This window comes from Heloderma suspectum, chromosome 2 (genome assembly GCF_057233095.1).
Source record: "Heloderma suspectum isolate Gila_16-S chromosome 2, 16-S_ref, whole genome shotgun sequence".
Taxonomy (NCBI): domain Eukaryota; kingdom Metazoa; phylum Chordata; class Lepidosauria; order Squamata; family Helodermatidae; genus Heloderma; species Heloderma suspectum.
Window position 1 is genome coordinate 252,119,091 of NC_139459.1, and position 12,611 is coordinate 252,131,701.

Genomic DNA, 12,611 nt, shown 5'->3' on the forward strand with positions numbered 1-12,611 from the left:
AGAGGTGCGGCTGGAGACACGTGGGAGAAAGCGGCGACATAATTGGACTCTGACCGGGCTCCTCTTCCGTTCGAGCGCCATTCAGTCTCCTGCGAAGGAAGGAAGCCCTTTCGCGTTAGAAAGGACGCGCAAACCGAACGTTTGGTCGGTCGCGTCGCGCTATATAATCACACACGTGTCCATTTTGCTTTGTTCCGGCATTATTAAGTTACTGATGGCCACGGCTGCCCGAAGCAAACCCGCGCTCGGGGCTTACGCCGCGAAGCGAGATGCGCGTTGAATCCACCGCTTGTCGCCCTCCAAGCCTTTCCGTTCTCCCCGCCAATAAGACCTGAATTGCACCCGCCCCCACTCCGGTTTCGCTCTGGCCGTGTTTACATTGTGACCTAGGAAGGGGTTTCTCCGCAGGCCGTGCTGGAGAGCCCGCTGTAAACCTCGACGTGTTTCAAGCGGCGGCTGCTGGGGCAGCGCGGGGGAGGGGAGCGGCCAGCTGGCGGGCGCCGCCGGAGTTTGGAACAAGTTCGCAGGCGGCGGCGGCGGCTTTGCTCCCATCATGGGCGTGACCGTGGAGGCGCACAAGGTTTACAGATACCCCTTCGAGCAGGTGGTGGCCAGCTACCTCCACAAGGTAAAGCGGGGAGCCGCCGGCCCAGAAGCTCACGGGGGCCAGGCCCCGGGCCCTGCCTCCCACGCGGCGCGCAGCGCTCTGCCCGCTTTCCCCGCCAAGCTTTCCTAAGGCACGGTGGAAGGGGGGCATTGTTTGCCTTTGAAACAATGCAGCCCGGGAGCATCTTCCAGAGTAGGTTTATTCAGCAGGAGGAAGGGGAGAAATGGCGGCAGCGGAGTCTCCCTGGATCCCTCGCTCGCCTCCCTCCACATCCTTAGTTTTGTGTGCGTTCCTTCCGCGAAGCCCTTTTGTGGGTGCGGTTCCGGTTTGGCTGGCAAAGCTCCCGTTGGTTTCAGTGGAGCCTGCCTTTTTTTCTGGTACCCTCTGGTTTTCTCTTTTGGGTTTTTCTTCTCGCCTCCTTAGCAGCTTTCTGTTGCTGATGGTATAATATGCCATTAGCCCTTACTGCTCCGTGGGCTTTTGGGTCTTTGGGGTGCGTGGGGAGGTGACGATATTCCCTCTTCCATCCTCTTTGAGTCTTCTGTGTCTATTTGATGCGTGTGCACGTGGCTTCCTACCAGCTTTGTGTTGTGCATGTGTTCTCTGCAGCACGTTTTCCCCCGCCCGTCCCCGCGAACAATTTCTGGCGGGCGCAGTTTGTTTCTGGCATGTTCTGCCGGTGGCTTCTAACAGCCGCTTCATCGGATTTTATATTACCATGCCACCTGTGCCTCCTTCCCTTTTTGCAGATCTTTGTGCCTTGTCCAAGGTGTTTATCATATTGGAACAGTCAGAAACAAATGTGATGCATCCTGTAAATGTTATAGCGCAAAGGCTCCCTGGCTGAGTAGCTGTTTGCAGGTTAGACTCTCAATTGGCTACTGCAGTGTTAAAATGATGTACATAAAATGGTTTTCATTGTGACTGTGTGCAGAGATAAAACAAAGTGATCTCAGAGTGGAGGACTCATTTGGGGAAATGTATCCTCAAAAGCAGCCTGGGCCCACGATTTAGGGCACAATCCCATTCCAGTGCCCTTCAACCTCTGAACTTGGAGGCTAACAGGCATCCTAGTCAGGGCAGGAGGAGTAGGAGGTGATCATTGCCTCCACACTCCTCTTGCCCTGCATTTTCGCTAGAAGGGCGACTTTTAGATGTGGAGTGGGAGGGAAGGAGGCTGGGGTAGCTGGAGGATTCTTTGTAAGCCAGCTGCCCTGGTCTGCCCTTCCTGCCCACAGAACCACCCCCTTTCCCTCCTCTCCGAGCTCGTGGTTGTGAGTTTGTAGAGGCAGCTGGCTCAGTGCTCTCCTAGCCAGCAGGGAGGGAGAGGGTTGGGGAGCTCGGACTCCTGGGTCTGCGGTTGAAGCTCAATCTCTGGCCTCGGATCCAGGAATCTGAATTACCCTATGGCTCCCCAGACGCTGTCTAGGGGCCATAGGATTGCTCTTAGTGATTTAAAGGGTCAAAATTGGTGTCTTCAGTTGAGCTTTATGGGGAAACTGTTCCTTCACTGGGCAATCCCACCTATAGGGTTTCTTTTCGTTCCCCCCCCAAGTTTATATTTCAGGGCGTCAGGAACTCCCTGACAGTATAACTCAGAGTTCCACAAGCGGACCCTTTTCTGTTGACACCAATTCTCTTAGAATACTTTAAAATCTCCTAGTAGCTTGGTATAAAAGGTTTGGCATGAGATGCAGGGCCGGCCGTGCCATTAGGCTGAATGAGGCAGTTGCCTCTGGCAGTAGATGCTGGGAGATGGCAGCAAGATGTTGGAAGTGAGGGCTGTGTGCCCCACAGCCTGCCCTGTGGCTCCTAAGCTAGCTTGCTGCCCTCAGGTGCAGTGGAGAATGCTGCCCCATCCCTAGTATTGAAGTAAGATTCAACTGACGGTACAGTTGGCTTTTGTAGATGGAATGGGAGGGGGCACTGTCTTATTCTTTGCCTCGATCAGCAAAATGTCTCAGGCTAGCCCTGGTGAGATGAGCGGCACCACTAGAGATAAGATAAACTATTAAATAAGTTGGTTTTTAAAGGGATATTTTATGCATAAGGGAATACTGATATTTGCTTTGAGGGTTCCAAAAGAATCTTGCTGACACTTAAGGACTCAAGAGACACTGTTGTTAATACAAGCCTCTTAATGACATCTTTTACCTCAGGCCAAATTCCCCAAATATCCACCCCAGCCACATACACCCACAACCAGGTCCAGCTCTTGGGTACAGTCTTCCTCTGATGTCAGAGCTCCTCCTGTTGTGCTACTGGCAGCTTGGACAGTTTATCTGGTTTTTAATGCCTGCTTGTGTAACCTTCTTTTGGAAAGATCTTAGGGCAGCCTTCTGTCATAACACAGCCACCTGCACCCTGTTCCCGATCTTCACCAGCTGCATATGGTTATCACACAGAGAATAGCTTAATATTCAGATATTGGCTATCCACCTTACCCTCCTCTGATGCCGCTATAACACACCAGCCAACAGAGTCTCTCTGTGACCACCCACTGATAAGACTAAGTGTAATCCTATGGGTTGCGCCCTGGGTACTCGTAAGCCCCCAAACTCAGAGGCTTATGAGTATGCTGTGTAGAGGGGGAGGCGCCTCCACCTGCCTTTCTACATTTTAGCTAGACAGGCGATTGTGCCCATGTAGTGGAGGCTTCAGGGAGGGGGAGGGAAGGAGGCTGGGGCGGCCTTAGGCAAGATGGCAGGAATGCCATCCTGGTCTGCTCTCCTCCCCCAAGAACGCCCCCTTCTCCCCATCTCCATGCTCTGCTTTATGATGTGGAGAAGCAGCTGACATGCTTTTCTCCACGTTGGCTATGAAGGGGAGCGGGGCGGGGAGAGAGTGCGGTTTCCTGGCTCTGAGCTCAGTGACCTGCCTATGAGCTTGGAGCCAGGAAACTGAAAAATCTTATGTCCCCCAGATGCTGTCTAGGGGACATAGGATTGCTCCCTAACCAACTTACCGTCAACTCCTTAATTGTCATTTTCCAGCTGCCCATTTCCTCCTAGCTAGAACCCCCAGCCAGGCAGGTCTGATGTTTCCCAGACCAGTCAAAACTGAATTTACCTGATCCAGACCCCATCAAAAAAAATATTAAAAGTGATCCCCTCCCTCTTCTCCCTTCACCTTCAGAACTGTCACCAAGCACTTACTGCTAAAACAGGCCTTTAACACAGTAACCATGCTAGGCCTCAGGCCTACACAGAGACCACACAAATCATTCAAACATTACAGCACCACAACAGTTATTTACGTGGCATGTCTTCACAGACTTTGAAGCCAACTGGTAGTTAACTCAAGTAAGACTGATGTTATATCGTCCTACTGGATCACCTTAGGCAAGGAAGTACCTTCTGTACTAGCTGACCATTCTGAATACTTCAAGGGAAACCCCACAAAGCAGTAATGTAGCCTGGATGTTATAGAAGCATGGATGATGGTCCCCAAATCCCAGTGCTCAAGATAAAGCTGTAACCAATGAAAAATATGGAGCTGATAACAATCCACTCATGGCCTTGGCTATAATCTGGCAGCAAGCCATGGCCTGAGAGGACGTTAGCCTGCAAAAATTATCAACAAAGGACAGATTTGTGAATGTGGAAACTTTGAATTGTTTATGGGTTAAACAACCGAGAGTTAACTCATAGTTTGTTGTTGGGTTAAGTCTGGGTTGTCTAAAACTTGGCATTCAAACCGGGTTCTGGTTCTAAACCTTGGATCAAATTAAGCAGCAAACCTACACACACTTACCTGGGAGTAAGTCCCACTGAACCCAGTGGGACTTACTTCTGTGTAGAGATGCATAGAATTGCATTAAACCCTTTTCTTGGGTAAACTAAGAACACTGAGGCTAGAGACCAGATCTGATAATGACTATTTTTTATTTTTGTTTTGTATTTCCAAAGTGGGATTCTTGGAGCACGCTTATTAGGGAGTAAGCCCTGTTGAAATTAAACTGGGGGGCATAACAAAGAATGGCAGTAGAATTGGGTGTGGGCAGTTGGTGGGGAGGACTGATAGAAGCTGGCTATATTTTCAGAACCCTACATTACACACTATTGGCCATTAGCTTCTATGTTTTTATTCCTGTTCTCATTTTGTTGTTATCTGAATAGAAGTGTATAAGTTGTTTAATTATAGATGTTTATAATATCCTGACTTTATTGCCCTCTAGCTGTGATTTTTTAGAAATGAAACTGAAATTTAAAAATAATTACTATTACTCTGCCTGCTTTCCCTTCAGCATACTAAGGTTTTCTACTCAGCATACTAAGGTCAGATTAACTTGTTCAATACCATCCCTTCTCTGTTCAAGGTGTGAAAGCTTTTCACACAACCAGGCACCTTTGATTTTGTGGAGGTCTGCGTCTCATTTTAGCCTTCGCAGGCAATCTTGTATTTGTGTACTACCTTTGTTTCTTCCTATTACCTGCTGATGTTGAAAATATAAATGAATAGATATGTGCTGCCATTGAGATTTTCCCTCCATGTTACATCTAGCAGTGTAAGCTCTTACCACATTCATTTTTTATCCAGTCTTTTTTTCTTAATATCTTTCTCCATCTCAACATATGCATTTCCCTTTTTGTTAATGTGCCATCACGTTAGCAGATCACAATTATATCCTGCAGTGTTGTCCCATGTATCTTTTAGTTTCATCTACATCTCTCTGTGAGGCATTGTTAAGAACATAAGAAGATCCCTGCTGAATCAGACCAAGAGTCCATCTAGTCCAGCGTTCTGTTTACACTGTGGCCAATCAGCTGCCCATGGGAAGCCCACAAGCAGGAGTGCAATATCACCCTCCTGGTTGTGTTTCCCAGCAACTGGTATACAGAAGCATACTGCCTCCAATACTGGAGGTAATATATAGCCATCATGACTAGTAGCCATTGATAGACAGATTCATGGAGGATCAGGCTAATCCCCTTTTAAAGCCATCCAAGTCGATGGCCATCACTACATCTTGTGTTAGTGAATTCCTTAATTTATGTGCTGTGTGAAGAAGTACTTCCTTTTATCTGTCCTGAATCTCCTATGAATCAGCTCCATGGGATGATCGTGGGTTCTAGTATTGTAACGGTATTACGAGTTGAACAATTACATCACCTCAGTTCTTTCTGGTTTTGGTCATGCCTTTGCACTTTAGGCTACAAACTTGCTCATTTAAAATCAGTGAGAGTTTTGCTGTTGATTTCAGCACGAGCAGGACCCAAACCATTTGTTGACAGCCTCTGTCCCTCTCTTCTAGAATCTAATATGATTTGTAAATGCTAGATATGTAATCTGATTTAATTCTAAACAAAGTAAGTTATTTCTTGCTGCATTGTCTGTTTTGGTATACATTTCATTTTCTTTGTTCTAGTGAAGGTCATTTTTATTGGTTTCTTGAGTTGCAGGTTGGATTGCCATGTCTCCTGTCACGTGTGTATGTGGGTGGGGAAGAACCAGGATGGTAGCCATGGCTTCCAGCACCCCAGTTCAGCCCATTGGCGGATCTTTTCCTCTGCCATTTTTTCCCTAAAAAATATCATCTCCATTTTCTTTCTCATCAGTATAGAGATGTAGTGTGATTGCCAAGAAACAGTTCTGTAGTTTGGTGGTAAACGCAAAGTCTGACATCAACAGAAGTAATAGCATAAGCTATTCTTCTGTTTCAAGAGAATACACAGTGGTATGGTGTGCCTATTTTTGCTAGTTGATAAGACCCAGGGCCATTTGGTCACTGAGATAGTACAGTCTTCTTTTACAATTATAGCATATGGCAGAGTCATGAATTTAAAAGCACATCGACATGAAAATTGTGTCCCTTGTCAAAATATGCCACATTAGAGGAAAGGCTTTAACCCTGTCCTTCTCTTTGAGGTCTATTTTTGATGTATGTTTAGAGATGTGAAGGCCCGTGAAAAAAACCAGAAAAATTCAGAACCTGTTTTTTCCCCACAACTGTATTTGTTTTTTTCTGGAAAACTTGAACAGCTTTGGATTATGAAATATTTCCTTTTAGAATTTAAGACAAAGTATTTATATATTGTTACCAAGCCTTTACTCCCCACAAAATGATTTCTAAAAACTATATAATAAGAACACTTTTATAGAAAGACTAGAGATGTAAAATGTCTGGAAATAATGAAGCCATGGGGAAAACCATTTTTAAAATCTTTGTAAGGTTTCCAGCATAGTTAGTTCTTTCATTCCTTATTACAATTATTGATCTAAAGTATATTTTACTGATAGACATTTCTATTCACTTTCCTAACATGAGTAGAGTCACATTCTTGACAGTAAAATGTGCATTCTTGACAGCTTGGGTTTTGTTCTTTATTGTCCTGTGTTTCTGATGCTCTAGTTGTCATTTCATGTAGTTGTAATCTATTCAGACAATAATTGCAAATTGGCTAAGAGAGCAATCCTATGGCCACTAGATGGTGGCTAGATGGCCATAGGATAGGCTGTTTTCCGGGAACTGACCTCTGAGGTCGGTTCCCAGAGAACCAACCTCCCTCCATTTCCACGCTGCCTTGGAGGCAGTGCAGAACAGCCCCATCCTACGCACTCACAAGAGGAGTGCGGAGCAGCCAGAAAGGGGCGTGGCTGGGGGTGTTACGGGGCGGGGAGAGAGAAGCTGTGTGTACGACACATCCAAAGTGTCATACAGCAGCCTCCTCCCCCGCTCAGCCCTCCCGTGGCTAGACAGCCACAATTAGCTGTCTAGCCAAAAAAGCAAGGCAGGAGAAGCATGGAGGGAACGATCCCCTCTGTGCTTCTCCTGCCCTGCTTTGGATAGGTGGTCGCCTCTGAGTTTGGAGGCGGCTGCCTATCTTGATAGGATTGCACCCTAACTGAGTTTACTTTTAGAAGTTTTAAAATATAATGATAATTTTATGAGCAAACCAAGTCATACATAAAATAACTTCAGGCACAGCAAGGCTGCTGTATGTTCCTAAAGCAGCCCTCCCCAACCTGATGCCTTCTGGATGTTTTGGACTACAGTGCCCAGCATTTCTGACCTTTGGCCATGCTGCCTGAGGCTGATGGCAGCTGAAGTCCAAAATATCTGGAGGCCATCAGGTTGGGGAAGGTGGTCTTAAAGCAACAAAGTGACTTTAAATCTGTAGAGAGTGCTAAAAATGCATTGCTTGTTTTTCAATTTTTCCAAAATTTCCAATTTTTCTGAACCCAGAAAAATTGATTTCCAATTTTTTTTCTGCTGGGAAAAAACCAGTTTTTTTCCCTATGGCCTCAACATTTCCAGAAATTTTACATCTCTATATGGGCTGTTTTCAAAACAAGTAACTCCCCTCAGACATACATGATTTTACTAGTGCCCCCACCAAGGAAGCACAGTTGCCCATGATTGAGATGACTGACCTTGTACCAGCTGGCTGAGCCCAGTACTGCTTGGTTGCCCCTTGGGTCAGCTGTGACGCTACCTCTCCCCTGTCTCAGAGCAGTGTTTCAAATGTAAAAAACCTGTAAAAGGAGCTTTTAAAAAATAAAGCACTGAACAAATATTTGATCACATCAATATGCAAGGCACTTGACCAATCACCCCCCCTCCCCGTCTCAGAGGGGTAGCTCACCTGAAGCATGACAGGGGCAAAGACGAAGAGGCACTCAGAATTTGATTCAGAGGCTCTCTATGGGTTGTTCGAAGATTTCACACTGCAGCTGAAGAATTCATTTGTTCCTGTTTACAAGACACATCTGTAAATAGCCTGAGTAGAAAGGCTGTCATTTGAATTGATCCTGAGGACAGTCTTGCGCAGAGTTGATGGTATAGTCACCTGTGGTTTGACAACTTAAAATGGCTTGCAATTTTAATTTTTAGTCTTTGAAGTGGAGAGTGCAAAAGGTGGTTTGAAACTCAACATTAAAAAAACTAAGATCATGGCATCTGGCCCCATCACTTCCTGGCGTATAGAAGGGGAAGAAATGGAAGCAGTGACAGATTTTATTTTCCTGGGCTCCAAGATCACTGCAGACAGTGACTGTAGCCATGAAATGAAAAGACGCTTGCTCCTTGGGAGAAAAGCTATGGCAAACGTAGACAGCATAGTAAGAAGCAGAGACATCACCTTGCCGACAAAGGTCCGTCTAATCAAAGCTATGGTTTTCCCAGTAGTAACGTATGGCTGTGAGAGCTGGACTATAAGGAAGGCTGAGCACCGAAGAATTGATGCTTTCGAACTGTGGTGCTGGAGAAGACTCCTACAAGTCCCCTGGACTGCAAGGAGGTCAAATCAGTCCATCCTAAAGGAAATCAACCCTGAGTGCTCATTGGAAGGACAGATCCTGAAGCTGAAGCTCAAATATTTTGGCCACCTAATGCGAAGAGAAAACTCCCTGGAAAAGACCCTGATGCTGGGAAAGATTGAAGGCAAAAGGAGAAGGGGACGGCAGAGGATGAGATGGCTAGATAGCATCACCGATGCAATGAATATGAACTTGAGCACGCTCCGGGAGAGAGCGGAGGAGAGGAAGGCCTGGCGTGCTATGGTCCATGGGGTCACGAAGAGTTGGACAGGACTGAACAACAACAACAGAATGAGAACATGAAGGATTTAGTTCAGATGAAGGTGTATAGGTCTCCGTCCTCTGCTTTTATTGTTATGTTACAACTGTTCTTTCTTTCTCCCATCCCCCCCCCCCAAAAAAAAATTGAAAATGAAATTTTCCTAGGTTTGCTACTCAAGGTAAAATTTAACTGTGCCTGGCTGTGGGAAAATGAGAGAGAGCCAAAGGGTTAGGATTGTAGTAGCAATATTTCTGCGCGAAATCTAAGTGCACTGGTCATCCCTTTGTGCTGGGCAATACCAGCTTGATCCTTGTTGTGAGAAAATTGTGGTTTCCCAGCACTTATGATAAAAATTATGGTTCCTAAGAAAAGACATTTCTTCTCCAAGTAGCCCAGTCAGTGCTCTGGAGGATGAGATAGGTAAGGATGTTGTGTGACAGTCATGAGTATCACCTGCGTAGTGCATAAACATCACTATTGATGTGTGGCAAACCTCACACATACGTGATGCTCCTACAATTTGTGTATCTGTTTTTAAGGTGTTGTTTAAAAAATCTTTTTAAAAACATCTTCATTCCTCACAGTTCCAAATGAATGTTGACCTAGCTCTTTGTTGTTTGAAGGCTGCGTGCTTTCCTTCCCCAGCACTAACATGCTTTTCTTCTGTAGTTCTTTGAAGCAGTTGTTCCCAACCAGATTGTTGTAGCCCAGATATTGCTGGAATGCAATTCCCATGCTGGCTGGGGATGATAAGAATTGTAAACCAACAACAACTGAGGACCAAAGGTTGGGAACCATTTGAGGGACAAGCAGTCGTTTCTCCTATAGCAAGTTGTTACATTATGTTTGTACTTGTATCACTCTACTTGAGATAGTGTGAGGGCAGCATTATGAAGAAAGTTGGTTCAGTTGCTGGAAAAGAAAAAATATATAGAAACCCATAGTTGCACTGTTACACTACTACTGTATCAAGAATAAACTGTGAAAAGTGGGGTGGGGACTTCATTTTGAGTGAGATAAAGTATTGGACACTTTTGTCTGCTTTTGAAATTTTTTCTTTAAACTTGTTTTGGTTTTTTAAATCCCACCAGTTCCATTACTACTTCACGTATGTTCACTTACTAGTTTTGCCATGCGTTTACTAGAACTTATTTTACAAAGTATACAGCCATATGCTGTAATATTCTGGAAGTCTGAAATTGTTGAACTGATTTCTTTCCCTCTGGGATTTTAAAGAGAATGCTTCAAATATATATTGCAATATTGTGATGTTTTTCATTTTTTTCCTTGTGCCAAAGGATTTTAGTTATCACAATGGATTATATTAACCCATGCTGAGTTCTCTCTCCACTCGAGATACAAGACTAGAGGGTTGTCTTCTTGTGTTTTAATTTAAGCCTTGTTTTGGCAACCCTTATATAGTGTGCTCACTTTAGCATTAGATTTCAGTTTCTGTAGTATTCTCTCTTAAATTCCTTAGTGGATACCCTGCTTGAAAACTGAATTTATCCAAGTTTCTTGTGATACTTATTTTTATTTTGGCTGAGGGTGGGTGTTGGAAATAAATGCATTTTCAGAAGTAGAAGCACATAAAAGGATAACAACAGTCCTCTTCAGGTGTTCATTCTTCCATGTTGATGAACAAAGGAGTGCTCCAGCCCTGTCCATCATCACAGCCATCACCCTGTAGGTGTGGAAGGTGACAGTCTGAAGAGGAGAGCCTTCCATATCCATGGGGGCTCTCCACGTAATCAAGAACGTGATTTTCGAGGGTTCTTAATGGTGTGGTGAGCCTCCATGGATATAGGAGGTTCTCTTCTTCCGACTGTCACCCTCCATGAGTAGAGGGTGATAAAAAGCAACGAGGGAGATGGGCAGGGTTGGAATGCTCCCTCCCCTTGTATATTTAGTTTCTTCGGGCTTAGCACACCAGAACAGGGCTAATTTTAAGCAATAATTGCATACTGTACTGACACTATCTCAAAGTCATCCATCCTTTTGAACAGATGACAAAGCCAAGAAGATCACCATCATAGCTCATCATATGTCAGGACTGAGAAAATGAAACCCCCTAGCTCTTCACACCAACCAGTTTTTTCTACTCCCTACCCCCACCCCGCACCCCACCTGAAGACAGCCTCTCATCCTGTTCCATAAACAAGCTCTTCCTTATAATCTCAGGGGAGGGGAGTTTCAAAAGAAGTTTCTGATCTAGTACTTGGTAGAAAGGAGGAAAAAGGATTAGAGTCCTGATAAGTAATCCCAAACATTCTCAATAGCTGAAGAAATGTTCTGAATTATTCTCCCCCCCCCTTTAAACATATCACATTCTGTGAAATTGGCTGGGAAATTGTATCTTTTCAATCAGGGCACCCAGCAAAGTGAATTACGTAACACTGCTAATTGTGATTTATCAAACATATGCTCATTATCTACCATAATCCTTTCTGCAGGCGACTATTTAGTCTAGCCAGAAACTGGTGCTGTTTTACATGGATGGCGATGGTTTAAGAACTCATTTGCCACTGCCTGTGTGGTTATGGCATAGGGAAGCTATACATGAACCAGCGCCCATGACACTAATAAACTTTTGAATCTGGCCTTTTCCTTGGTCCGTAGAATGGAGGCTGGTGGCTCCAGTTTTGGAGAGGCGGTTATTCCATTCTGGGTTTCAGTTAGAACAAGCCAGATGTCTAAAAGTGATACCCAAGGTGCTGAACCCTATCCCCCAAATGGCTCCAGCATGTTGGATAGCACATTTGCAGTTCTGGCTGGTTCTAACTAAAACCCAGAATAGAATCACCGCTTCTCCGAAACTGGAGCCACCAGACTCCACTGGGTCAGTATAAACCATTATTTTATTTTGGATATCTGAAAGGAAGAGAGTTGTACCAAATAATATGCCTTATAAACAAAGTTTCAGAGTTGGTGATATAATGCATAATATGATTGATACATGATATTATTGTGATTGGTAGTTCATTTGTAGCAGATTGGAAGACTTTCTAGTTTATCCCAGAAAGAAAGAAGCAATAGAGTTTAAAAGCTTTGGTAGGCTGGCTGAGCAAAAGCACCACAGAATCTGCTAGCAATGGTTGGAATAATTCTATCTATAGTCACAGTGCATGTTCCCCCATTTTATTTTTCGCATTCATGCACATCTGTGTGCATATACACAGGCAGCCCCCCATCTTGTTCTTACATGTTTTGAACATTTCTATAGTTGACCACAAGGTGGCATTAAATCATTTTGATGGTGGTGATCTACTTAAAGAAGTTTGTGGTTTTGAAAAATGTTAACAGTGCTCTCCAATAAAACAGAAAACTTTTCACTAAGCTTGCTGATCTGTATTTTCCACCTATAGAAAGCAAATAAATGAATGTGGGAGAAAGTGAAACTGACAGATCCACCTGCCCCTAAAAACTGTGTTGTTGTAAATGGCATATTCCTGATCTACCGGGTTTCAAAAGTAGAAAGGATTG

At 44.6% G+C, this 12,611-nt stretch overlaps 1 protein-coding gene across 6 annotated transcripts in view; it reads left to right on the forward strand.

The window, feature by feature from the left end:
- The window catches only part of PRELID2 (PRELI domain containing 2), a 53,695-nt gene continuing 41,084 nt past the window's right edge, over positions 1-12,611 (forward strand). For 4 of the 6 annotated variants that reach the window (XR_014788382.1, XM_084838762.1, XM_084838764.1 and 1 more), the window contains exon 1: positions 80-628. Coding sequence is in view for 5 of the 6 variants with exons in the window: in XM_084838762.1 (XP_084694888.1) it covers positions 554-628 (75 nt within the window). In the remaining variant the exon portion in view is untranslated. Of the gene's footprint in view, positions 629-12,611 lie in introns of all 6 variants that reach the window. The other 2 variants (XM_084838766.1, XM_084838765.1) reach the window with 2 other exon arrangements.